The sequence below is a fragment of the Macaca fascicularis genome, chromosome 13 (genome assembly GCF_037993035.2).
Source record: "Macaca fascicularis isolate 582-1 chromosome 13, T2T-MFA8v1.1".
Classification (NCBI taxonomy): Eukaryota; Metazoa; Chordata; class Mammalia; order Primates; family Cercopithecidae; genus Macaca; species Macaca fascicularis.
In genome coordinates this window covers 85,723,708-85,747,799 of record NC_088387.1, presented here as the reverse complement: position 1 = coordinate 85,747,799, position 24,092 = coordinate 85,723,708, and the positions used below count along the sequence as shown (strand labels likewise).

Here is a 24,092-nt window from a genome sequence, read left to right as displayed (position 1 = left end):
GTTTCAAAAAGGCTCCCAAGTTTTGGAAGGTAATAAGAAGGAAACATACAACATGCACACACAGTCATCTGCCTTCAAGGAAAGAATCAGTTAATAGACAGTCTTTCTACCAAACAATGAAAACCAAATTTAAGAAAAACCATACAATAATATGCCAGCTTTAAATCCAAACTGAGAAATCAAGCACCTCAAAAAGCACATACACATGGAACAACAGATGACAGTTTTTTCTTATCCCTCCCTTCCCTCCTAAAAACTCAGTTGGACAGGAGGGATTTTCTTATTCCTCTGCTCTGGAACAACTGTCTCCTTCTGAGAAATGGAACGAGCAGCAGCATCAAGAGTCCTTTAGTGCTCTGTGTGCTCAAGTGCTTATCCTTCCATGGTAGAGCCTTCCAGAGTTTGTCAACTCTTATCTCCAGAGCTCCAGCCTATAACTCTGCGGTTTGAAGTCTTTAGGAGGGTGTTGGAAGGTGGAAGCATCACACAAGGGTCAGGGGCTGTCAACACAGGGCACATCAACCCAACCCGACAAACGTGTCAAAGCCAGAAACTTCCTGAGGGTGACTTGGAACTGTCAGGGTCATGTTCAGATCTCAGAAAGCACTTCTTTTTTTCTTCCTGGAGACACTGTTAGGTTTTTAGGCCACCAAATAGTATTTAGTGTAGATTCATGTGCTTTTACCATTGTGCTAGGCAATTAAATTGCTTGTATTATGCCTACTCAAGCTAACCAGTTTTAACTATCCCTGCATATGCATTTTCAAAAGGACTTTATCAAATTAAGAGTCTTGTAATTGATTATCATGTCCATCTGTTCTAAGATAGTGTCTCAGAGAAGATGGCACTTAACAGTTTGGGTTTTTTGTTTTTTTCTTTTAAGATTGGTCTGTTAGTAGACAAATTTCCATAATTCAGTTCATTTTTGTTGTTGTTGTTCCCTTTAATTTGAATAATTTCTCCAGCTGCTTTTTGGGAGTAAATAAATATAAGTTATATAATAAGGAAAATATGCATTAGCATAGCACAGATTTAAAACATTCGTGACTCTTGACATGCTATTGTGGTAGCATTCTCTCTGTTTTTAAACACATGCAGAAAAAAATTTGGAAGTGTGTTTGAAGCTCATCTTTCTCAACTAAGAAAAGAACATCTATTCTGTTGCCCTCTGTCACGGTAATTTTTGGCCCAAAAGAGCGAGTCAACTCATGACTAAAAAAGTCAGAGTCTATATTAAACTCTGGTGTTTTTAAAACAAAATAATTGTAGGAATTCCATGTTATTATTGGACCTATCCCCAGATTGAAGAAAATATGCTTTCCTAGAAGTAAAGCCCTTGCCCATTGGGGATGAACTATCTCCCTAGTAGAGTGTTTGATTTGTCAGTAATTCACTTCAGATGCATGAGTGCTATGTTTCCTCTACTAGGGCCGTATGCTTTTTGTATCTCACCATGAATTTGACCTAGTGTCTAGCCTTATTTTATATTTGTCTTAGTCCCAAAAACAAGCAAGGCTCTCAGTGGCTTCCAGTTTAATCTGAGTGGTCATGGATATCACCAGACACTGTATATGTGGCCCTCTGAGTCGGACTGAGAGAAAGTAACTTAACTGAATTCCATAAGCCTTTCAGTAAAGTTGAAAGCAGAATCCACAGCATGATAATATTGAAACTCAGAGGTCTGTCCCTACCCTCATTTGCTATGTCATCATCATGGCACATGCAAACAGAACAGCTCTGCAAAAATGCTTTGTGAAATTACTTACATAGCTGATAAGCAAGTCTAAAATGTTAAAGCCCTACCTCTGATGAAAATACCAAAAGCAACCCAAATCACGGAATATATTTTACTCTTCATTTACACCTTTACATTGGATATGGATTATTGGCTTCCTCATCATTGTAGTTGCCACAGTTTGCAGAGAATTCAGAGTTATATTGGGTAGACATTTAATTGCTAATTAGAACCCAGGAGGTAGAGACAGCTGGTTTCTCTTGGCCTTGGTCAGTCTGTTGTGAATGTATTATATAGACAAGTGCTTTGTAAATTATTCTTTCCTGACTTTGCTTTTGATTGAAAAGAAAGGAAGTTACATGTCATGGCTCTTATGATAATATGATCAGGGACTTTGATTTCCATAGCTAGATCATGAAGAGTTTTAACGATAATTCCTAAGACTTTAGATTGTGGATTCTTTGAGGGCAAGGACCCACCCTATATATTTCATTCTCATCAGTACCCAGCATGGGTAAATAATGAATGCTTTTAACTAAATTATATAGACATTTAGTCTGCAGCAGAAGTCCTAGCATGAAAACCCCATACTGTTCTTGGATTGTTCAGGGAGCAAATATTTTGAGCGTTTGAGTGCCAGGCATTGGGCTGCTCAGCAGGAATAAAATATAGTCTCTGATATCTAAGAGCATGTATTCTAAAGGAAGGCAAGTATGTATAAGTCATTGTAGTTTAAAGCGTTGTATGCTTTGGAAGTAGAAGTGTGCAAAAAACACAAAGTTAGCAGAGCAAAGACATGCTAATTCCTATTTGGAGAATGGTCAGATTTGACTTTTGAACTGAGTCTTTAAGAATGAGTCAGAGTTCACCAGATGGAGAAAGAGAGAAGGGTGTTCTAGGCAGTTGTTGTTGATTTTTTGACTTGTAATGTGTCTTGCAGCTTAAAACATTAACACTAATCCCACCTACCTTTATGATTCAAGAAAAAGGGAATTCATGACAATATTGGGTTTTCTCGAGATAACCACTCCGTTGCAAGACTCCATTGCAAGACTCCATTACTTGTTTAAGATGTACTTTCCTGTTGCTTACAAGTAAAGATGCTTCTTAGTATGGTATGCAAGGCCCCTTATTACTCAGCCCTGACCTCCCTCTCTGGCCATGACTCCTGCCAGTACCCCCATAATAACCCCAGTCCTCCTCTCAGTACATAATATACTTCTGGTGGGCTCACCTATTAGTTTAAACTAAACACACCGTACTCTTTCTTGCTTTTATAAATTTAGTGTGTTCTTTCCTTTACCTGGAATGCCTTCCCTCTGTGCCCACTCCCCCACATTTGATGGTCATTTCACAAACTGCCGCTCACACCCCTCACCACCACCACCACCACACACACACACAGCACCAGCTGTTTATCTTTTGCCTCTAGTCAGAGAAGGCATCATGGAAGAAGTGATCATCGGGAATGAACCGGGGTCTGTGAGGCGTGATGGGGGACTTCAGTGTAGAAGATGCAGAGTAGCTCTGACTTTTCTCTAGCTGCTCTCAACAGCTTCAGTATCAGCACAGAGGAAGTCAAAGGGTTGAATCACAGTTTGCAATTGGTAGTTCTTGGGGCTGAATTTTACCCCAAGACATGTTTTCTTTAATGTGCCCCTTTTTTTCTATTTTTAAATTAGTCACTGATATTTAAAAACTGGCATACTTCACATAAAAATCTGACTTCTCTTGAGTACATGGAAGGTATGCCCTCACTGAGTTTACCCTTAAGCATGGAATGAGTAGTGATGCCCTGTTAGAGGTCACAGGCCTTCTTGAGGTGTCTACAGCCCCCCTCTACTCTTCTAGGATTCCTGCCTGACTCCTGCAGACATTCAGGTTTGCGGTCTCTGGGATTAAATACATTGGGTTTGGAGGAGACAGATACAGAAGGAGGATAAAGAGGCAGGAAAGGTAAAGGCGTGAGGAAGATGGTGGTTCAAGTGAAACACCGTGGGTTTTGGGCTCCATTGTTACAGAGGTGCAGTCAGGAGGAGGTTCAGGCTGCAGAAAAAAGGAAATGATCTGGGGAGTAGACGCTTCAGTGACTTTGAAGTGTCAGTGTGGTAGAGCAAGGGCCAGGGAGAACTGGAAGGATGCACCATTGTGATCAGCAGATAGGATGCCTGACTTCAGAGAGTTCAGAGAACTGTGGCCGCAGGACTGAGTCACCGAAGTAGAGGGGGCAGCAAGGGTCACTGGATTCCAAAAGATCAAATGAGGCCAGAGTGTTGAAAATACTTTGTCCACATAGACTCTCAAGCCTCTCAAATTATAATCATATAAAACAGCTAACAGGTGTTGTGTGCTTCTGTGTTCCAGGCACTATCCTGGATGCTTTTCATCAGTTCATTTAATCCACATAGCAGTCATATGACATGTGGGTGCTTTAATCATCCCCACTGTATGTAGGCTACAATTGAGGCTTAGAGAGATTGCTCAACTTACCCAAGGTCACATAGTTCCTAAGTGGCCAGAACTTGAACCTAAGACTGGTTTGTTGTCAAAGTGCATTCCCCAAACCTCTGCCCCCTAAAGCGTTGGATAGGAGACAGAGTCACAGGAAGGGAAGCATGAGAGAGGAAAGCAACCACGTGGAAGTAGCGAGTGGTCAAGTTAGAGAACTTTGACCTCCCTTCCATCCCAGGTGAACAAGTGAGTAGGAGGTGGGGATTCTCAGTCTCACTGGAGAAGGCTGTAAGGAAATAGAATCTTTAGGGGAGAGCCAGGTAAATGTTAGAAACAAATTTGAGTAGTGTATTGTGTGGTATGTTCAGAGGAAGAGGGGGTTTGTTTGCAGAGGAAAGTTTGGAGGAAGCAGGGGAGTCAGTTGGAAGGGAGGTTGGCACAGAAGAAAGAGTCCCAGAGCAGTGCTCTCTGGGGATGTGTGTTCCTTGGAGGATGAGAGACAATACAGTCTTTCACTTTGCACTGATGACAAGGATGAGAGGCTGGGAATTGACTGCCCAAAGGAATCCAAGTGGACACATGCTTCAAGTCATCTGTTTCAGCGCCAGCTCAGGCCCCAGATGTCTCTGGCAGCCTGAAGGAGTGTTAGCAGCCAGGCAGTGGAGGCTTTGGTCAGATTTTCAAATAGAAGGTTAGTTCAGACGTCGTTGGTGTTTATTCTTTGTGTGCTCTGGGGAGGAGATTGAATAGTCAGCATCCCATTGTGTTCTCATTTGTGGTTATATATACAAAGCTTCCCTAAACTAAATTCCCTAAACTTAAGGCCAGAACCCTGTGTATCCCCAGCCCCAGTCCAGCTTAGTGCCTGCTGCATGTGCACACTCAGTAAATAGCTACAAAATCATTACATGTTCATAACAAGCTGATTCATTGTTTCAAAGCATCTATTTTCTGAGGCAGTTGGCAATTCTGCTCTGAAGTGGGAATAACTTATGTTCCTATACTAAAACTTACTCTCCACGTCCCAGCCCAGTTCTCCTTTCCACAGTGTGATATGCCAGTTTCTCTTCCTACTTTTCCTAACTAGTCCTTCATGCAGCTCTCGCTCCCATCCCGTCTTACTCTCTAAAGCCATCCTGCCAGCCATGAAAGCAGATGCCATTGTCTTCCCCTAGACCTACGGAAGTGAAGGCAGGGAGTCTTCCATTCCTGGGACTTGGCCAGCTCTCGATACGCGGTATCGGATTGTTGAGCTGGACTGAGTGGCCCAGGATTTCTGCCAGATCCCAGCTCTAACATTTCAACAAGGGCATGGGCCCTGCGATTATTTTCAGCTGTGTTTCTGCTGTGTCGTCCCCGCCCCGCCACCCGATTAGTTTGAGTCTCTTCAAAACTAACCCCGATTTTTTTTTTTTTAGCCAGTCACATCAAGGTAGTAATTTGTGAAAGATGCCATTGTTTTCTCCCCACCACACCTACTTTCTGTGGGGCAGAGTCCTAGAAGATAATTGGTAAATTCTTGCAGGAACCACGTAGACTTACAGCTTCTATTTTCCTGCTGCTTATACCACTTTTCTTTCAACTTAGCACCTTAAGATAAGCTTCCTGAGCCACATGGCAGCCTTGAGGAGGCAGCTAGGAAGAGAAGAGCTTAATGACTGATTTATTATTATTACCAATAGTAGGAAGGCAAAGGAATATTTTATTTTATTTTTTATTTTATAATTTTTTATTTCCATAGGTTTTTGGGAAACAGGTGGTATTTGGTTACATGAGTGAGTTATTTAGCGGTGATTTGTGAGATCTGGGGGCACCCATCACCCGAACAGTATACACTGAACCCAAACCTAATTGTCTTTACCTTCCCTACATGGGAGCATGACCTTTGATTCCTCCCCGCAAAAGAAAAACAAAGCATAAAACAACCACCACCACCACCACAAAAGGCAGAGTGATTTTCTGGTGGTCTCCAAAGGGAAAGTGGTGAAGAAGGTGCAGTTTCTGGTTGACAGGTGACAGCTCACTGTACACAGGGGAGCGATTGCTGCGGGGTGAGAGTATGATCCCCAGAGCAGGGCTGCACTTACTGTGGCTATAGCACATTTGTCAGTGCTGGGGGAGTGGAAATGCCAGGAAATCACGCAGGAATAGACTTGAGACAGGGAGAAAGAGGGAAGGAGGGTTAGTTAGTTATTCACACACAGAGAGTAGTAAATCTCTTACGGTGAAGCATGAGGAAAACTGTGAGCCTAAGGAACTTTCTTAGAGAGGAGTGCTGTTTTCCATAAGAGTTGGACCCTCAGTTAGGAAACCTGTTGCTTTTTGGATATTTTGTTTGCAGCCTTTAAAACACACACACACACACACACACACACACACACACATTCTTGGAAAGAGGTAAGAAATTTAATCAGAAGAAAGATGGTACATCGAATTTAATTAAAGTTGAAGCTGCTTTTTATAGAATAGTACTGTGTTTTATGTGTCATTATAATTTCCATTCCCAACAAGCTATATCATTAATACACTGTGTAGAATCCTAGTAACACAAGTGCTTTGCCCTTTTCATTCCTCATTTATCCTTGTTTCCTGACTAAAGGGAGACCTCCCACCCACCTGTAAATAGTAGTTTTTAATTTATAGTCAATGATGCCTCCACTTTTGAAGGCCTCAAGCACTCAGTTCCGGTGTGTAGTACATCCAGTATTGGAAGAAATCTTTTCCAGAATACCTCACTGACTTGTTTTCCTCTAGGATATGGGCGGAGGAAGATCAGGGTCTGCTGGGGAGGGTGAGGAGTGTGATGACTTGCTGCTTCCGAGCTGCCTCCTCTGCAGAAGGAGCTTACTGGGGGAGTGTTAGGATAACATCAGCACCTACACCAGGAGGATACCTCTGGGGGTACGGGGCGGGGCGGAGGTTGAGGGGCACTCCTGTTCTTTGCTGAAAGGGCTGTGGGAGGAACAAACAGGACTCCTACCCCTATGGCCTCCTCCAGGATCTCCTATAGGTTATCCTCCTTTAAGGTTTCTGTGGTCATTGTAGTAAAACAAACTGTTGACCCTTCCACTTAGTTATGTAGGGTCTGAAACATGCCTAGTGGTAGGGAGACAACAGCATCTAGCATGTTGTTTCTTTTCCAGCCTTGCTTAGAGTTCTTTAGTAGGGAAAAAAAGAAAAGCTACATAATTATTATGGCCCCACGAAAACCAAAACATCACCAGTGCAAAAACCCTATCTTGAGCTGGGCCTGAAGGTTGAGGTGCTTGGAGAGGAGGAGGATCAGGTGAGTAAGGGATGCGAAGTGACTGATGTTCCCAAAGGACAGGGAGTGAGAAGAGGATGAACTGAGGTCAGATTGCAGCAGTGACAGGAATGGGAATGGCAATGATAGAATCAAAGGATTTTATATTTAGAAAAAAGTTTATTATGATCCAGCTATCTCACTTTATGGATGAGAAAACAGTCCCCAAGAGTTTAAGTAGCTTGCTAGCAGTCGCACATTTTTCTTCTTTGGGTGACAGTACTGGATAAATTGGTAATATTTCTGTTCTTTTCTTCCCTCGTAGGTAGTATCTCTCACTTTTAAGCAATGGTATGCAGGCAGGAAGGAGTGTTTGTAAGTGATCAAAAACAAGTACTAGTAATCATTCTTCTCATTATAATGCTAAAACTAGTTGTACTTGGTTTTGTTTTGTTTTTTCCACTGGAAAGTACAAATTAAACTGTGACCACCCAGGCTGTGCACATCTAGGCACAAAGTTCTTGGAAAGTGGATTGCAGATTCCCATCAGCAGAATCTCCTGGAGAGCAGATTATCATATGGGCACATTCTGGAGCCGCTCCCCAAACTTGCAGAAAAACAGTGTTTGAGTGGGTACCCTGGAATCTGCATTTTAAACACATTCCATAGTCCTTCCTTCCATATACTAATTTTGAAAAGCACCATACCTACAAGTTTGCAGTCTAAAATGTATAAAAATAAAAAACATAAAACAATACATGCTCTAACCCCTGACTTGTATCCATGAAAAAGTTTATTTCAGGTTATCGGTTGGGTACCTTTATCATTTTTTTACTATTGTTTATAAAACAAGTAAGACATGCCCCCTGCCCTAGAGGAATTCACAGGAGAAACAGTCTGATTTTGATTTAGTATGATGGGTCGGTGCACTTCGAGAGTTAGGTACCCTTATGTACTGTTGAAAGTCAGGAGGGAAATTTAATCCTGTTTGTTTTTTGACCAGAGAAGGTCTTATAGAGTGGGTGGTCTTAAGGTTGTGGGCAGTTCACCAGGGGCAAGGGAGAGGCAGAGATTTGAGGCTGGGTGGACGTGAGCTGTGGCTGGAGTGATAAGGGGTGGGGACAGGTGGTTCAGTGGCGTCAGATCATCGTTGTTGCTGGAGTGTAGGGTGTGTGCAGGAACCAGTAGAGTGTGGAAACTAATAACAGGTAGAGGCAGATTTAGGAGCACCTTGCAAGCTCTGCCCAGGAGCTTGGACTCTGACCTTCTGGCCTGCCTGGGATTGTCTGTGAAGTCCAGGAAGCACAGGACATGAAGGGAAAGCATTAAGTGTGTACTCACCACCATTCAGCCAGCAGAACCTCCTAAGGGGGTGAGTGCCCTCTAGGGGTTTCCATGATTTCTGAGTTCCATTGTACTCAGGCACTCAGGTGCCCACTGAGCTTGAATCCATTTCCTACTTGAGAAAAAAAAAAAAAAAAAAAAAACAGCTTAACCAAGTCCCACCTGGCTGCAGCTGTGATTACATTATGCAAAAATTTGTTAATGTGGTACCTCGATTGATCATTATATTAACTCTGAGGATTACATTGAGAGTTTATTTTTCTGGTTACTTGCAAATACAGGTTGCATCTTCTTTGAAGTTAAAAAGCCCTTAGCCCACATACTGTATGATTCCATTTATATGAACTGCCCAGAATTGGCAAGTCTGTAGAGACAGAACATAAATTAGTGATTGCTAAGGGCCGGGGACTGGGGGAAAGGGAGTGACTGCCAGTGAGTACAGGATTTCTTTTTGAGGTGATGAAAATGTTCTGAAATTAGGTACTGGTGATGGTTGTACAACCCTTTGAATGTAAAACCACTGAATTGTGTACTTTAAAAGGGTGAATGTTATGGTAGGTGAATTATATCTCAATAAAGCTGTTTTGTTTCGTTTTTTAAAACCCTTAGCACTTTTGCTCAAGGTGTCATGCAAATAGGTCTGCCTGAGGTGGCCTTTATGAGTTCACAGTATAGAAGTCTCAGTGCTCTCCTCACTTTCTTTTGTGTTTTTGTTCTGTTGTGTTAATGTTATTCCTGTCTTGTTGATCTCCAGTTCACTTCCACGTAAGAAACATTTATATGACTAAGCGTGGTAGATACTAAAAGAGCTTATGTTAAAATGAGTCCTCACGTTACCACAAAATAGAGAAAGAGGGTGCTGTAAGAAAAGTGTGGTGTTTGAGGGTTCAGAGAGGAAGCTATTATCTAAGGTTGGCCTAGAAAGACAACTGAGCGTAAGGACTGGATGAGGAATGTGCAGGGGCCATTAGGGCAGGCAGTGCAGAGACAGCAAAGTGGGGACTGACTTGGAGAAAAGAGCATAACGGTAGCACTGGAAAATGAAGGGAAATACTGGGAAACAGAATTGGAAAAGGGGTATATGGACTTCAGAGTGTTGAATACTAGGCTGAGAAAGTGATACATAAAATGAGGAGTAATGGAAGATAAATTTTGACTGCAGAAGTTCGGGAACTGAGCCTTAGGATGGATGTAGCATGATTTGGGAGAGACGGAGACTTGGGCAGGGGGAGATTGGACTAGAACTGGAAATTGGGGAGAGGGCTTCAGAAATGAGGGGTAAGTGTTGAAATCAGCTCACTGCAGCGTTTCTCGTGGTAGTCTGTTTCCTCTGCCCCTTTGTGTTCTCCTTTCCTTCGCTTGCTCCTTCTCCAGAGATGGGGATAAAGGGTAGGGGAAAGATTAGGGAGGACAAAAAGTATTAAAATGAAGAGAAAGAACGTGGTGAGGACGGTACAGGTTGCATGCGTCAGTTCTTCTGTAGTTTAGCATTTCCTCTTCATGACTCAGTAGAGGAAAATCTAGTCTCTTCTAGTGGAAAACACAGAGAACAGGAAACCCTATTTAAAATCAGGTCACTTGACTAAGCTGTGTAACTCCTGTTCCCATCGGTGAAAGGGAAGAATACCTCCTGCAGTGTGTGTTAACCAGAGCATCTAGAATAATCTTACTGAAGAATTTTTTTAAACTACATGGGATTCATATCATTTATAGATGTAACAGACTTCCTGGGCAAATATGGGTCGTGACGGGGTCCCCTTTTGTTACCTGAGTGAATGTAAACATACCTGTTAAAAGATAACTGATGTGAGTTGTATTATCTTGAACATAAGGAAATGCTGTTTGACCATTTCGACCTGCAAAACTGGCAGTTTCAGTAAGGTTTTAACCGAATAGATAGCTACCCAATAGATATCTGACCTCAGCCCAGATTTTTACCTTTTGTTGTTCTTTCATAAGCTCTTTCTTGATTAAGATACTAATTTCAGGTTCAGGGGAAGCTGTGAAAAGTCAAAAGATGGCAACAGGTAGATCAGAAGGCTTTGCAGGGAAGGAGACAAGGAGACAGGAGCTGGTGTCACACCAGCTAACAAAACCAGGATCTTTATTATGCAGTCAGTTTAGATGTAAAGATTCAGCATAAAACATTTTCCTTTCCTAGGTGGGTTAATAGGTAGTTGGGTGCAGCTTCCGCTCTTCTACAGCCTGCTGGAGACAACTTGTAAGGGACTCTAGAAAAATAATAGGAATATTTAAATGTTAGGAAGTCGCAATGCATATAATGTTTACTCTTTGGGTGACAGGTACACTCAAAACTCACACTTCACCTCTATGCAATATATGGCTGTAAGAAACTTGCACTTATACTCCCTAAATATATTTCTAAAATTGTAAATTTTTTAAACAAATGTTGGGAAAATAGGTCAAACATAAACAGAAAAAAAAGACTTAATGGCAGACTTAGTCATGAGTGTTCAGTGTGGTGTGACTCCTAACAGCCTAGCAGAGAACCCAGCACGTAAGTGCGCACGCACAGTCAGTAAAGGTTGTTCAAGTGTTGAAGGACAACATCTGAACGGGTATTTTTTGGTTGACGGTACACTCTCTGTTTAGATCAGAATGATTCCCTGGAGCACATCTGTAGGCAAGAATGTGGAATCATAGAAGATATGTAAGAGAAAGTTAACCAGCTATTCTTGAAGGTTGCTTTCATTGTAATCACATCTATGCATTGGGATCAGTGTGTGGCCTGTCAGTACTCTAGTTCCATTCATCTATAAACTCCAGAGAGTTTTAAGTTGTACAGAGTGCCAAGTACAATAAATGTAAACAGTATAATGTTACTGTTATATCACAGCAGTACGATTATGTGCTTACCATTGCAATGGCTAGGCATATAAGCATGACAAAGTATGGGATGACCTTATCAGGCACTAAAGGCCCAGCTCACATTTACTCAGCACTAGAAAGTGATTGTCCTGCAGGAATATAGACTGTGAGTTGAGAGCTCCAAGCTCTGCTCACACAAAACAGGCAAACCTTTACTTGAAACCATTGGTAGAAATACCATTGCAGCAAAACCTGAATGACCTAACACCCTCTTCTCCCAGGAATCCAATAGAACTGTCACCCCACATGGAAGAATCCTCAGAGAGCCTGCTTTGGGGTGATAGTGGGGTGTTTAAAGCCACCTTCCCAGTGGCTTTAATAGTCTTTGATGCAAATCTTAACCTGAAGTCATTTATTTTCTAGTTCCATGGTTAATTATAAATGTAATTAAATCTCTGGGCCTGATCATTGAGGTACTTGTGGACTATAAGCATATATTAATTTATTAAAGATCCAAAGAACAATAGGTGAACAAACCAATTACTTAAATAAGAAGGGGGTACAAAAGCACAGTTAATGAATGTGTTGATAGTTTTCCCTGCTGGGAATGTTACCTCCCCTGATCTTGACCTCTACCGTACATAAATACCCACATACTTCCTGCCAGGATGTCTTTTTTTAGGATGCCTTCCTTTTACTCCTGTCAACCTGGGAACTCCCGCCGTCATCCTCTCCACCCTCTGACCCATACGTCTCTCCCCAGGGGAGTCCCAGGGCAGAAATCTAGCGGCTCTTTCCTCATCTTACATTCACATGCTGACACCCAGCTGCCCGGAGTTTCTTATGTCCTGCCTCTCTTGCATTGTTGCGGATGCAACATTTTGTCTCCTCTTATTTCACCTGCCCACGCTTCTGTGTTTAGCAATTTTTGCAGCAGCATTGAAGTTAGGGGTGAGAGCCAGCACAGCCAGCTTGCAGCTCATGGAACACCCCATTCATGCGTGCAGAGATCAATGCTCAGGTGGTAGCTTAAGATCCAAAAATTAAGACTTTCAACTCCCAAGATAGCTGTCATAAAGTTCACTTACTACAACTTAGGCCCTCTCTTTATAAAGAGCTCCTCAGTCTTCAGTCCATTTCTTTTATTGTGTACAATCATAAATTAAATATGGCTCAAGATGAGAGTGGACTTGAGACATCACACTGACAAGAAAACACTAAAAAGCTAATAACTTAATCATTGAACCAGGAGTCAGAAAATCTATGAAAAACACCTAAACATCAATTGCAGCGAAGGAGCACCATGGGGCCATTTAGCATGGGGACACTCACTCTGTATTAGCCTGTGCAAGCATCGATTCACAGAAGAGCATACCAGATACATATGAAGATGTCCCTGAGTCAGCCAGAAAATGTTTGTTACGCTCCATACCAGTCTGGTTAAGTAAGAAATGAGGTAATGCGTTTTAGAAATACTTCTGTCAAAATGGTTAAAGTTAAAAATTGGGGTGTATATATAGGAGACAAGTCTTAGTTATTTGAAAGCAAATTATGTCAGAACCCCTCCTGCCTTCCCATTTCCCAGTGACACCAGATAAAGAAGGCAGTGTCATATAGACCAGGTACTGGTCATATAGACCACAGCCACTGCCACTTTGTTTGTGGTCTCCCGACTTCTGTGTTGTTGTTTATTCATGGGGTTTTCCTTCCCTTTTCTTTGGTTTCAGATGCGAGTGTCTCTCTGGCTTATGTGGTTTCCCCGTGTGTGAGGTGGGATCCACTCCCCGCATAGTCTCTCGTGGCGATGGGACACCTGGAAAGTGCTGTGATGTCTTTGAATGTGTTAATGGTACGTGGGGTTTCTCTTGTTCTCAGAGAGTGTACATTTGTGCAGGAGGAGGAGGAGGGAGGGTTCAACGTAGCTGCTTCTGCCTTTTACAAAGCAGGGTTATTAACCTTCAGGGACTTGCTGAAGGGCACTCAAAAAGGTTTGCTTAAAATCCACAGTGCAGTAAAGAAAGTTAGGTTAGGAGCTATCATTCCACCCATCAGAAAGAGGATTCTGGAGATGCAATAACAGATTGCATGTAGCTCTCATACTCAGCTGTGTTACAGAATTTCTAAAACTTAGGAATTTCAGGAAAAGGATCCTGGAGCCTGTGATAGTTTTCCTGCTGTCACTCAGTAACTGGTCCCATGGCTGTCGGGAGGTGACCTGGGTAAAACTACATTGGGCCTGGCACACTTGGGAACAGGAAAAACATTGCTCATCTTGTTTAGCATTTTCCTACTTAGAACATCTTTGCACCTGATCTTAGCCAAAAGGCTGAGAGGCAGTGGAGGGGACATCTTTAATCAGTGGGTGGTCACTGGTAGTGGCCTGCTTTAGACTTGACCCATGTGGCCCTGAAAAAGGATTCTTGGGTCACGAGATTCCTTCTGACAGAATCTGCTTCTCCCTTTGACTTTGTATGGGAGGATTTGGTGTTTGGTGGCTTGATGTTTATTGAGTTTAGGTGATAGAAGGAAGGGGAACCTACAACATGCTTCTCTACCAGAATATTCATTAAAAAAAAATAATGAAACTCAAGTTACATGTCAGTAACCATTCGGAGCATTATTTAGTCAATACTTGTACACACAGGAAGATGGAGATGGATTTGGACAAATACAACAAAATTACACATAGAAATATTCATATCAAATACTTCCTGTAGGAATTCAGATAACATAAGGTTTCCTGCCCTCCTTCCAAGGCAAGAAAGGTTATATTGCAGTTGAGTCCTATTTGGTTGCATCCTGTGATTTTTAGGTCCATGGCCACATGTTGTTTTTTATTGTTTATTTTTGCTTGCAGTATGGCTTTATGGTTAAGAAAGAACACAGACTAGAACTAAATAACCACAGTTTGAAAATTGGGTCCTGCACTCACTAGCTGGGTTAACTTTAAGGAAGCTTCTTGGTTTCCCTGGGCCTCAGTTTCCACAGCTGTAAAATGGACTGAGTAACAGTTAAATTAAATAATACAGGTGATCTACTTGGAATTTTGCCTCAGATGCAAATAATCTTTAGTATTCTTTTTTTTTTTTTTTTTTTTTTGAGACGGAATCTTACTCTGTCACCCAGGCCAGAGTGCAGTGGCACGATCTCAGCTCACTGCAAGCTCTGCCTCCCAGCTTCACGCCATTCTCCTGACTCAGCCTCCTGAGTAGCTGGGACTACAGGCGCCCACCACCACGCCCAGCTTATTTTTTTGTATTTTTAGTAGAGACGGGATTTCACTGTGTTAACCTGGATGGTCTCGATCTCCTGACCTTGTGATCCACCTGCCTCGGCCTCCCGGAGTGCTGGGATTACAGGCGTGAGCCACTGTGCCCAGCCAATAATCTTTAGTATTCTATGTGCACACTTTCTATTCACATCCAGAGGCACAGTCCTGGACATTGGGGGTGGGGGATAGAGATGGTAAGGTTGAGCTTCCTAACTTACAGGCCTTATAAATACAAGCATACAGGAAGGGGGAACAGAAAAAGTTCTGTACACTTAAATCACCTCTCGGTGCCTCTCCCCACTCCAGTCATTATTTAACCAGTAATAACATCCATTAAACACAAGGAAATAGCCAAACAGACCTTTTTTCTGGAGGTGCTACCGTTTAATTTATGATAGGTGAGATTTTGTGAATACTTGTACCACTGGAGACAGAAATAGTCACTGCTTGCCTAGGTTCCCAGCGTCTCAGATGCGCTTCATCCAGTGCTCATCACTTGGAAAATACTTATGCTCATGCCTGTCTCTCACTCCAGAATGTGAACTGCTGGAGGACAGGAGTCTGTCACATTCATCCTTGTGTCTGTGGATGTTACCCTATTATCTGCCTCACAGAAGACACCCAGATTTTGTTGCATGAGCCAGTCAGTGATCTCATTCGTATCATCTTAGTTTCCTCTAGAGGTGTCTGTTAAATGTCAGTCCATAAATGGGTTACTTTGTAGGAATCCTCCATCTCTTATTGCCCTACACTTTAATCTTAAGTCATTTGTCCCCTGAAACTATCTCTAGTAGAAAGATTTGCTGGTGTTTCCTGTGGGTGAGGAACCGGAGTGCCCTTCTTCTCTCTTTGCTTCTTGGTTCTGGATACCCATGGGTCATGCCTCTCTTATCAGAACATTGACTATGTCTTGCTGCAGTCTGATGTGTCTCAAACTACTAATAGCTGCACCTCCACTTTAGCAGCCTTGGGATCAATCTGCAGGGCCTGTCCTAATTTATTGCCACTTAGTATAGAGCTCTGACTTCTGGAATAGGAGTTGCTATCTGTCATGAGAAGATGTTGAGTGGACAAAACACAGTCACTACATCTCTGGTGGATGCTTCTTTCTTGCCACCATAAACTTGTTGAGTGATTTTTACTTTCTTCGTAATCCTGCACAACTGACTCTATTATATCAGTCATTCACCTGTAGAGGAGACTAGGAACTAATACTGTGAAGATTCATAATCCTACAAAATATTGTTAAGAACATTGTGTCTCAAAGTCTATATTTTACTTCTTTTGACATATACCTTCATACTCATACAGACACATATATATTGATATGTGAATGTGTTTCTGTATGTAAATATAAACATACTTATCACCTAATGTCCTGGAAAAATCTGTTGTTGTAAGGTCACCATTACAAGATAGATATTACATATCAAAGATTCGTTATCATCACTTAGAAAAGCAGAGGTCTATTTTATATGTATAAAAACACTTGCTTATCCACAGAAGATGTGAGGAAACTTTACAGTGAGAACAGATTCCATAACATAGTGGTAAAATATTTATGAGAAAGGAGAATCACAGCCATAGAATTGTAAGTAAAAGTTGGAAGTGAAAAATCAAACAGAAAGCACCCACAGGTATGTAGTCCATAAGTGCCTGTGCAGTTGTGGGAGTTAAACGTTAAATTAGGCCCCCAGTTTTCTGGCCATCAAAGTGAAAAAGGAGATAGGGTCAAATACGCAGTTCTTATTTTCAGAGAGAAAAATGCCTGCTGGACGGGACAACCGTCTCTCTGAGATTTTTCATATGGAATGGAATGGATTTCATCCCATTGAATGATGAAGTTGATCATGTGCTTGATTGCATTAACACCACAAATGCAGAAATGGGTTTCCTGGGGTTGTTCTCAATAAAAAGCAAAGGCAAAATATTAAAATGCAGCTCAGTTCTGAAAGGTCAGATTGACACAGCTAGACTCTAGGTGCTTGAAACATTTTTTCTCAATTTTGCGAACTGCCCAACATGGTGAGGTAGATCCATAGACCCCAGTTCAGGAGATTGCGGGTGAAATGTTAACATGACTGACCCCACGTGCAGAAATGGGTTATGCACTGCCGTACTCACTTCCTATGCTGCCATCCATATGATCCATATGCTTATGTGGTTTTTTTTCTTTTTAAGATAAACTTTAAAATGAAAACGTACAATTTTAAAATACACAGAACTTGAAAACTCATGAGTTTTGAGAACACTAGCCTGATGAGTAGATGGAGAGAGAGCATCCTCCATAAATACTACTTTTTTTTTTTTTTTGGAGTTTGATTTTATTTTGTTGTGGTAGAGGGATGGGAGAGTTGCAAACCAGTTCATGACAGTTTGTAACTGCATTCTCTGACAAGCGCTGAAAGTAGAACTTACGAGGCATTGGCTGAACAAGATCCCTGTTATTTAGAAACCAAAGGAACAGGTGGTGTGATTATGTTCCTTTTATGTGAACTTAGAAGTCATCAAAATCATCACCTAAAAATATGACCTCCAAAGCAGTGTTGTAACAGCCCTCCACCTTCATCAAGAACCTGTTGTACGTCTGCTCCGGCCCACAAACAAGTGTTCCATCAGCAGTCAGCTGGAGCTGGACAATGGCCTCTACTGTTAGATGGGTGTGTGTTCTCCACTTAACACAGTACCCCCTACTGTCTTACATGTGGCCCACCTCTCATTCCTGGAGGCTTTTGGGTTTGAAATCCTAGGTGTAGAATGTGCAAGCGATTATTTGGTTTCTTAGATATGAACATTTGTCCAACGTACGTACACAAACATCTAGATAAAATGGAATATCTTGGTTGGAATGTCGTAGACAAAAGCTGACTCTTGTCTGTGTGACCTGCTTATAAAATGTTCCCCAAGTGAGTAAATGAATTAGTCTGTAGTATTGTTACTGAGTATAAGCCAGTTGAAACTACCAGAAATATTTTTAGCCTTTATGGTATTTAATACTGAACCATTAGTTCTGAGAGCATAGTTAGCAGGGCCGTATATATTAAGGCTAGCCCCCATTCACAGCTCTAAACAAGTTATCAGTACAAAAGAGGAAGAGTACCCTCTTCCCGGTGGTGCCAAGAGTGGTGGGTGGATGGAGTGGGGATGGGAGCATTACTTATATGTGGCACAAGTAGCCAAAAGCAATTTCAGGGGGTTATGAAGTAAGTTCAGAGAAAGTATATCTGAATACAACTTAGCCTGTGTTTTTAGCCTGTTTTGTGCCATTTGAAATAGTTCTATTTTGGAGCACTGTCCCTGCAGCACTCTGCTTCTCACAGCAGTATTAAAATGCGGCGCTAACAATGAGGAGCCTGGGTGAAGGTCATGCTGCCCACCCAGTAATTAGTTCCTGTTTTATTCAGACATATACAAAAGGTTAATAAAAACTAGAAGTAATCGTGTGTTGGCCCTGACAGAATTTTCTCTAAGATATAACGTGTGAAATCACCATTTAAAGGGGAGCCGTACCCAATGTTAGCTTGCTCCTCATGTAAAATTTTGGCCCAGAAAATTCAGACCTGCAGCCTGTTAATTTTAAAAAAACACACACTATTACAGAAAACATCGATTAAGAACGCACTGTCTATATAGCAATTATGCTCGTAATGTTTCTAAGGACATAATGTCTTCTACTGATACAACAACGGAGATATTCTGGCACTTTGAGAGAAATACTCCACTCAGTATGTGTTTATTGAGCACCCCTCGTGTTCCTGGGGGCTTGTTAAGCTAATTTTGTTGAAGAGTGATACAAATTGTTGTAATCCTTTATAAGAGTTGTTCTCTTTCCCTTTTCCTGAAATAGGATATGCTTGGTGTCCTCCAGCACACACACACTTCCCCTTTCTCCCTGTGGAATAAGCCAATTGAAACTAGCAAAAATATTTTTAGTCTTACAATATTTAATACCGAGCCATTAATTATGAGAGTATAGTTAGCAAGACTTTATTAAAGCGAGTCCACATTCACAACTTTAAGAGCATATCATCGGTATAATAAAAGGAAAACCTAAGGATTTAAAAATACACAGAACTCAAGAACTCCTGAGTTTTAAAAATAGTAGCTTGGATGAATAGATGGAGAGAACATCGTCCATAAATATTACTGCTCTTTTCACTTTGGTTTTAATTTGTTTTGGTGAAGGGATGGGACAAGCTGCACGTCGAAGCTGCAGAGAGTTATCTAGAAGATTTAGCTATGATAAGTGATGAAGGTGGCTACACTAAACAGATACTCAGTGTAGACAAAGCAGCCTTGTATGGAAAGAAGATGCCATCTGGGACTTTCATAACAAGAGAGAAGTCAATGCCTGGATTCAAAGAATAGGCTGATTCTTATTAGGGGCTAATGCAGCTGATGACTTTAAGTTTAAACCAGTGCTCATTTGCCATTCCAAAAACCCTAGGCTCTTAAGAATTATCCTTAATCTACTCTGCCTGTGCTTTATAAATGGAACAACAAAGCCTGGATGACAGCATGGTTTATTGATTATTTTAAGCCAACTATTGAGACCTACTACTCAGAAAAAGATGTTTCTTCCAAAATATTACCGCTCATTGACAATGCACCTGGTCTCCCAAGCTCTGATGGAGGTGTACAAGATTAGTGTTGTTTTCATGCCTACTAACACAACATCCATTCTGCAGCCCATGGACCAAGGAGTCATTTCAACTTTCAAGTCTTGTTATTTAAGAAAAGCATTTCGTAAGGCTGTAGCTACTGTAGATGGTCATTCCTCTGACGGATCAGAACTAAATCAATTGAAAACCTTCTGCAGAGGATTCACTCACCATTCTAGATGCCATTAAGACCACAGGTGATTCAGGGGAAGGTGTCACAATATTAACATGGAGTTTGGAAGAAGTTGATTCCAACCCTCATGAATGACTTTGAGGAGCTGAAGACCTCAGTGGAGGAAGTAACTGCAGATGTGGTAGAAGGAGCAAGTGAACTAGAATTAAATATGGAACATGCAGAATGTGACTGAATTGCTGCAATCTCATGATAAAACTTGAAAGGATGAGGAGCTACTTCTTATGGATGAGCAAAGAAAGTAGTTTCTTGAGATAGAATCTACTCCTGGTGAGGATGCTGTGACAACATCTTCACCAGATGAAATGACAACCAGGGCTTTAGACTACTACATAAATTCAGTTGATAAAGCAACGGCAGGGTTTTAGAGGATTGACTCCAGTTTTGAAACAAGTTCTACTGTAAGTGAAATGCTATCAAACAGCATCACATGCTGCAAAGAAATCTTTCATGAAAGGAAGAGTTAGTCAGTGTGGCAAACTTCATGTTGTGTTATTTAAAGAAATTGCCACAGCCACCCCAACCTTCAGCAACCACCATCCTGATCAGTCAGCAGCCATCAGCATCAAGGCAATACCTTCCACCAACAGAAAGATTACTGTTTCCTGAAGGCTCAGATGATCGTTAGCAGTTTTTAGCGATAAAGTATTTTAAGGAATGTACGTTGCTTTTTAGACACAATGCTATTGTATACTTAATAGACTATAGCAGGAGTGTCCAATCTTTTGCCTTCCCTGGGCCACATTGGAAGAAGAAGGATTGTCTTGGGCCACGTTTAAATACACTAACACTAATGATAGCTAATTAGCTTAAAACACACACACACACACACACACACACACATCTTACAATATTTTAAGAAAGTTTACAAATTTGTGTTGGACTGTATTCAAAGCCATCCTGGGCCTCATGTGGCCCGCAGGCTGCAGGTTAGGCAAGCTTGGACTACAGTATAGTGTTAACATAACTTTTAAATGCATTGGGAAACCAAAAAGTTCATGTGACTTGCTTGAGCTGGTCTGGAACTGAACCCACAATATCTTTGAGGTATGTCTATCACCATCCACCAATCAGTGTAGTTTGGTAGGTAGTAGCATATACTAATAGTCTGTATTGCAAAATTCTCTTTTAGGAGTTCTGAAATATATTCAAGAAGAAAGGGAAGATTCCAGAACTTAGAAACATAAAGTTTAATTTTTCAGACATGAAACACATACAAAAATCACTAAGAAGGCACTTCTGTGTTTCATATTGAGAAGTACAAATTACACAGTAAATTATTTCTTCATAACCCTTTTCCACGTCTACTTAAATCATCCTTTTGTGGAGGTTGTGGCAATCTCCATACTGTTCTGAGATTCACATCTACCTCTGATAGGTGAAGAAGTAATTGGCCATTGCTCCTCAAAAACCACGGGTAGCCTTTTTGTCATATACTTTTATGAAGAGCCTCTATAAATCTCTCTGAACATCAAACAGATTTCATTGTGTTGTGTGACTTTTTTCACCCTTAAAGATTGGTTGTGTTTCCAGGCTGTGTTTTTAGGATTCTCCATCTTTCTCAGTTCCACTCCACTCCCTTGATCCTTTTGCTTTTGCTAGTGAAGCCTAAGTGCCACAGTTGTCTTGTCAGTCCCATCCCCTCCTGTTTAAGCTTTTGCACACCCTACCATAAAAACAAGTCCACCTGAAGCAGCTTTATTTATAACGAGAACCTGTCCTTCACACTTCCTCAGATCTGTACCAGGGTTTGTGACTTCACCCAGATGGTAGCTGTGGTTGATCAACTCAACCAAATAATTAATATTGATTGGTTTATTAATTTTTTTTAGTTTCCATGGATGGTCATTTTGTTAGAGTACGGTATTTTGCCTCGCTCCACAGCCTGCAAATTTAATGTATAAAAGTACTCCATTTTCTATGCTTTTTGGAACTTATAGTCTAGCTGCCCAGTTCCTTTCAATCCCAACTCAGATTAGTTAGCTATAGAAGAATTCTGAGATACAATAAGATGATTCTTTAACATTAATTTTCTGAAAAAATGTTATATCCATGTAGCACTACGGAAGGAGTTTAAATATTCACATGTGCTACATGTGCACACATAAAATCACTGTTTGTCTCATTCATGTGACTTTAAGCAAATCACCTCATCTCTTTAAGTTTCATCTTCATTATCGAAAAAACTGGTATTAATAATACTTGTTCTGTCTTCTTAGAGGGGTTGTTATAAAATAAATAGAAAGTAATTATCCTCAAGTGCAGTGCAAATGCATATCCTCAAAATGCAGTGAAAGTATTTTAGACATGCAAGGTGACATATTAAATGATTTGGGGATGGATACAAGACCCCATGAAAGACATCATCCAGCTTTCACCAGCAGATTGAGCAGGGCTTGTCACCTCAGGAGAACTTTCTTCAGCTTAGGAGTACTTTTTTAAAAAATAGCTTTAGGAGACACCATGTAATTTGCCAACTTAAGTTGTGCAATTCTGTTGTTTTCAGTGTATGCTCAGAGTTGTGCAATCATCAACACAATCAATTTCAGAACATTTTCATCAAGCCACCAGAAAACTCCTGAACTGATTGCGGTTACTGCCCATTTTCTCCCAAAGCTCTCAGATCGAGGCAACAACTAATCTACTTTCTATCTCTATAGACGTGCCTATGATGGGTGTTTCATATAAGTAGAGTTATATAGTATTAATATGTTGTCTTTTGTGACTGGCTTCTTCCACTTAGCATAGTATTTTCAAGTGTCATTCATGTTATATTGCATATCAGAACTTCATTTCTTTTTATGGCCGCGTAATATTTTATTGTGTAGTTACACTGCTTTTTGTTTATGTATCAGTTAATGGATATTTAGGTTCTTTCTTTTCTTGGCTCTCGGGCTGCTAGGAACATTTGTTTATAGTGCTTTTATGTGGGGTATATATTTTCATTTCTCTTGGGTATATACCTAATAGTAGAGTTGCTTGATGATATGGTAACTCAAATTAAGGAACTCCCAGACTGTTTTCCAAAGCAGCTATGCTTTTACATCCTCACTAGAAATCTATGAGAATTCCAGTTTCTCCACATCCTCATCAGTACTCGTTACTATTTTTTAATTATATCCATCATAGCGGGTGTGAAATGGTGTTCATTGCAGCTTAGATTTGAATTTCCCTATTGACTAATGATTCGAGCATCTTTTCATGTGTTTATTGGCCATTTCTGTCTTATTTGGAAAAGTGTCTGTTCAAAGGTTTGCCCATTTTGATTACATTATTTTTATCATTTAATTATGGGAGTTCTTGGTACCAATTTTTTAAAATCAGATACATGATTGCAAATACTGTCTCCCAGTTTGTAGGGTTGTCTTTTTACCTTTTTGATGGTGTCCTTCTAAGTGCCAAAGTTGATGAAATCCAGTTTATCTGTTTTGTTCTTTTGTTGCTTATGCTTTCAATGTCACATCTAAGAAACCACTCCCTTATCAAAGGACACAAAGATTAACTCTTAGGCTTCCTTCTAAGAGCACTATAGTTGTAGCTGTTGTATTTAGATCATAACTCTATGATTCATTTTGAGTTAATTTTTGTATATGGTGTGAGACATAGGGGTTTCTTCTTTATTCTTTTGCATGTAGATGATCCAGTTGCCCCAAAAGACTTTCAACCTCAGGCCTGGCACGGTGGCTCACACCTGTAATACCAGCACTTTGGGAGGCCAAGGTGGTTGGATTACTTGAGGTCAGGAGTTCAAGACCAGCCTGGCCAACATGGTGAAACCCCATCTCTACTAAAAATACAAACATTAGCTGGGCATGGTGGCATGCACCTATAGTCCCAGATACTCAGGAGGCTGAGGCAGGAGAATCACTTGAACCCAGGAGGTAAAGGTTGCAGTGAGCTTAGATCATGCCACTCTACTCCAGCCTGGGTGACAGAGTGAAACTCCATCTCAAAAAAAAAAAGACTTTCAACCCCATTGAGTCTTGACCGTCTTGTCAAAATATCTGTAAATGTGATAGTTTATTTCTGAACTCTCAATTCCATTGAACTATATATCTATTCCTGTGGCAGTACCACATAGTCTTGAATACTATAGCATTGTATTATGTTTTGAAATCAGGAAGTATGAGTTCTCTAACTTTGTTCTCCCTTTTAAGATTGTTTTGGCATTTCTGAGTGCCTTGCATTTTCATATGAATTTTAGGATCAACTTATCAATTTCTACAGAAGAGCCAGCTAGGAGTTTGATAGAGATTGCATTGAACATGTACGTCAATTTGGGGAATATTTCCATTTAAACAATGTTGTCTTTCAATCCATGAACACGGGATGTCCCATTTATGTAGGCCTTTTTAATTTTTTGA

At 40.9% G+C, this 24,092-nt stretch overlaps 1 protein-coding gene across 11 annotated transcripts in view; it reads left to right on the top strand.

Annotated features, from left to right (window-relative positions):
• CRIM1 (cysteine rich transmembrane BMP regulator 1) overlaps positions 1–24,092 on the top strand; it is a 197,647-nt gene that overhangs the window by 98,398 nt on the left and 75,157 nt on the right. For 8 of the 11 annotated variants that reach the window (XM_005576141.4, XM_074011967.1, XM_074011965.1 and 5 more), the window contains one exon: positions 13,331–13,452. The exons of the other annotated variants lie outside the window; for them this stretch is intronic. In XM_005576141.4, the coding sequence (XP_005576198.3) occupies positions 13,331–13,452 (122 nt within the window). The remainder of the gene's footprint in view (positions 1–13,330; positions 13,453–24,092) is intronic. 11 annotated transcript variants of the gene reach the window in all.